Below are 2,820 nucleotides of genomic sequence, written 5' to 3'. Positions count from 1 at the left end.
TGTCTGTCTGTCTGTCTGTCTGTCTGTAGTTTCACAAAAACTGAATCCTGCGTGTGTGTGTCTGTCTGTCTGCCTGTCACTTCAAAAAGACTGAATCCTGCCAATTAACACCTAACTAAAACCATCTTTCTGCCACATTTAGCTAATATTTTAATTCTGCTTCCTCGAACTTTCAGCTAGGACTTATCGCAATAGCACAATAACCACCCATAGGCAATAAGAGAACAAACAGACATATTGTCCTTGTATATCTGGTCTCTTTTGAAATCCAACACTCATCGTCTGAACTTAACATATTCAAAGGTTATAGGAAAGCAAGAACTGACACCCATGCTTATGTCACTGTAGTTTATTTCCCCTAATATTCTGAGAGAGAGCCTGACTGTAGAACCCAAGTCTGCCTGCTGTGAAATTATTTATGAAATAAGATTTGTGATGTGGGGGTGGGTGATGTCTGTGCAATTCTGTGTGCTTGGTTTGTTGTTCTGGGGGTTTGGGGCAGATTGTTTGCTTGTTTATTTCTTAATTTTACCAAGGGCTTCTCCTTTAATCTCTTGTCAAGAGATGAGCTTCTACCTCAAAACGTAACAGTCATTGGGATGGCTCAGTGGTTAAGAGAACCAACTGCTCTTCCAGAGGTTCAATTCTCAGCACCCACATGGCAGCTAACAACTGTCTATAACTCTAAGATCTGACACCATCACACAGGCATACATACAGGCAAAACACAAATGCACATAAAATAAAAATGAGTATTTTTTTTAAAAAGTTGCAGCTCATGAGACTAAAGCCAAGAGTCAATGCTTATACCTCTTTATCAATTCTTTTAAATGAGAAAGTCTATAGACATACTTGACTTTAGAAAGTGAGTTAAGCCAGGCATGATGGTGAAAATCTGTAATCTCAGCAAGCCAGGGCTTAAAAAAATAAAAATAAATAAATAAGCAACCTTTAAAAAGGAAAAAAATTAGCCTTGAACTAAAAACCTCTCTGACAGAAGTAAAAACTATGATGTTAAACCGTAATTCATTATGCACTAGGAGGACAAAAGGCACCTGTGAAAACTGTGCTTCTGCTGGCAGCTACTAATTTAAAAGACAACTTACCAACCACAAACGCTCCTCTTTCTGCAAAAGTCAGGGCATAAGCTCGGCCCAGTCCTAATCAGAAACAAAACAAAGAGAAAAAAGTTGCAAAATATTAGCATAATTATTTTAGTCCATGAAACTTGATCTCCATCTTAAAATAACAAGTCAGCAACTGGTTACAACTGCAGATGGCATCTTCGTTGGTACTCTCAACGTCCTCTCAACCCTCTTTCTGACTGCAAAAGATAAAAAGTTGGAGTCGCTTTTGCTGGCCTACTTTCCCTTTTTCCCTTATCATTCCCTAGCATCCTCCCCGGGTGCTCAATGCCAAGTGAAATTTTAAAAGTAGAAATGACAGCCGGACGGTGGTGGCGCATGCCTTTAACCCCAGCACTCTGGGAGGCTGTGAGTTCAAGGCCAGCCTGGTCTACAGAGTGAGTTCCAAGGCAGGTTCCAAAGCTACACAGATAAAACCTGTCTAAGGAGAGAGGGAGAGAGAGAGAGAGAGAGAGAGAGAGAGAGAGAGAGAGAGAGAGAGAGAGAAGAAATGACACAGATACCATATTATTACCAGTGCTCCAGCACCTGCTGCTTAAGAAGCCGCTTCTCCTGAAACATCCTCGTATTTAAAAAACCCGAGCCTAAAGAGGTAACTTCTTTTTTAAAAAAATATTTATTTATTATGTACACAATATTCTGTCTGTGTGTATGTCTGCAGGCCAGAAGAAGGCACCAGATCTCATTATAGATGGTGGTGAGCCACCATGTGGTTGCCAAGAATTGAACTCAGGACCTTTGGAAGAGTAGGCAATGCTCCTAACCACTGAGCCATCTCTCTAGCCCCCAAGAGGTAACTTCTTGATCTGGTCTCCTAATCCTTGGGCATCAGCTTTCATACTTCAGGTCCCTGATGTCCTAGGCTACTTAGACTATGACAGAAATCCAGCGACAGATCAAAGGGATGACTTCCAAAACCCCACTTCAAACGCAAATGCTTCTGCTGAATTCTTTACCATTCTAAAACATCCAGTGATTTCTATAACCTGTGCTGAACCTTGAATATCCACCTGCCAACTTCAAATCATTTTAACTCTAAATTTGAGAGACTAGCAAGTAGAGAGGAGCTTCGGGGAACCAACCAGCGAGAAGACACTTGTCTGGCTTAAACGTCTTTAACTTTTTTTTTTTTCAATTTTAGTTGCTAAGTGGAGAAGCTTAGCAAGAAATTTATATTTGGGAGTTTCTGATCCCGCAGCGCCTGCCCGGGACAGGGAACTCAGAAGTTCCTCAACCCCCTATCCTTCTTGGGCTCTCTGCAGGGCCTCTACTCCCTACATACTGCCTCTTTCTTCCTATCCCACCCAGCTTGCATCCAGAACCCTCCCCACTTAGGCCCCCCTGCCCTCTTTCGGCACATAACATCACCCAGCTCAGCCTGTCTGTGCACTGGGTCCGAATCCTCAGGGCAACCAAGCGGGCGGGAGTTCCTTTGTTTCTATAGCCTGCCTGCACCAAGCAAGGTAGGCGCTTTGTTTACGAGCTACTCAACCAGCTCGGAGACCTGATCTGGGTGCCAGGAGAGCCAGCATTGGGGAGAGCCATCATTGGGAGGGTACATCAGTAGGCAAGGAGACCTGATCCGGTAAAAGAAGATCCATAGGGGAGCATTTGGAGGAAGAGATGGGCAGACGCCAATGCAAGAATTCACCCAACAATCTGAAAAGCAACATGA

At 43.2% G+C, this 2,820-nt stretch overlaps 1 protein-coding gene across 1 annotated transcript in view; it reads right to left on the bottom strand.

Annotated features, from left to right (window-relative positions):
• Window positions 1–2,820, bottom strand: part of Hsd17b4 (hydroxysteroid 17-beta dehydrogenase 4) — a 79,085-nt gene that overhangs the window by 62,269 nt on the left and 13,996 nt on the right. The window contains exon 2 of the mRNA XM_005356090.2: window positions 1,107–1,160. Coding sequence (XP_005356147.1) covers window positions 1,107–1,160 — 54 coding nt within the window. The remainder of the gene's footprint in view (window positions 1–1,106; window positions 1,161–2,820) is intronic.

This window comes from Microtus ochrogaster, chromosome 18, assembly GCF_000317375.1.
Source record: "Microtus ochrogaster isolate Prairie Vole_2 chromosome 18, MicOch1.0, whole genome shotgun sequence".
Lineage (NCBI taxonomy): Eukaryota > Metazoa > Chordata > Mammalia > Rodentia > Cricetidae > Microtus > Microtus ochrogaster.
This window is presented reverse-complemented; position numbering and strand designations above follow the sequence as displayed.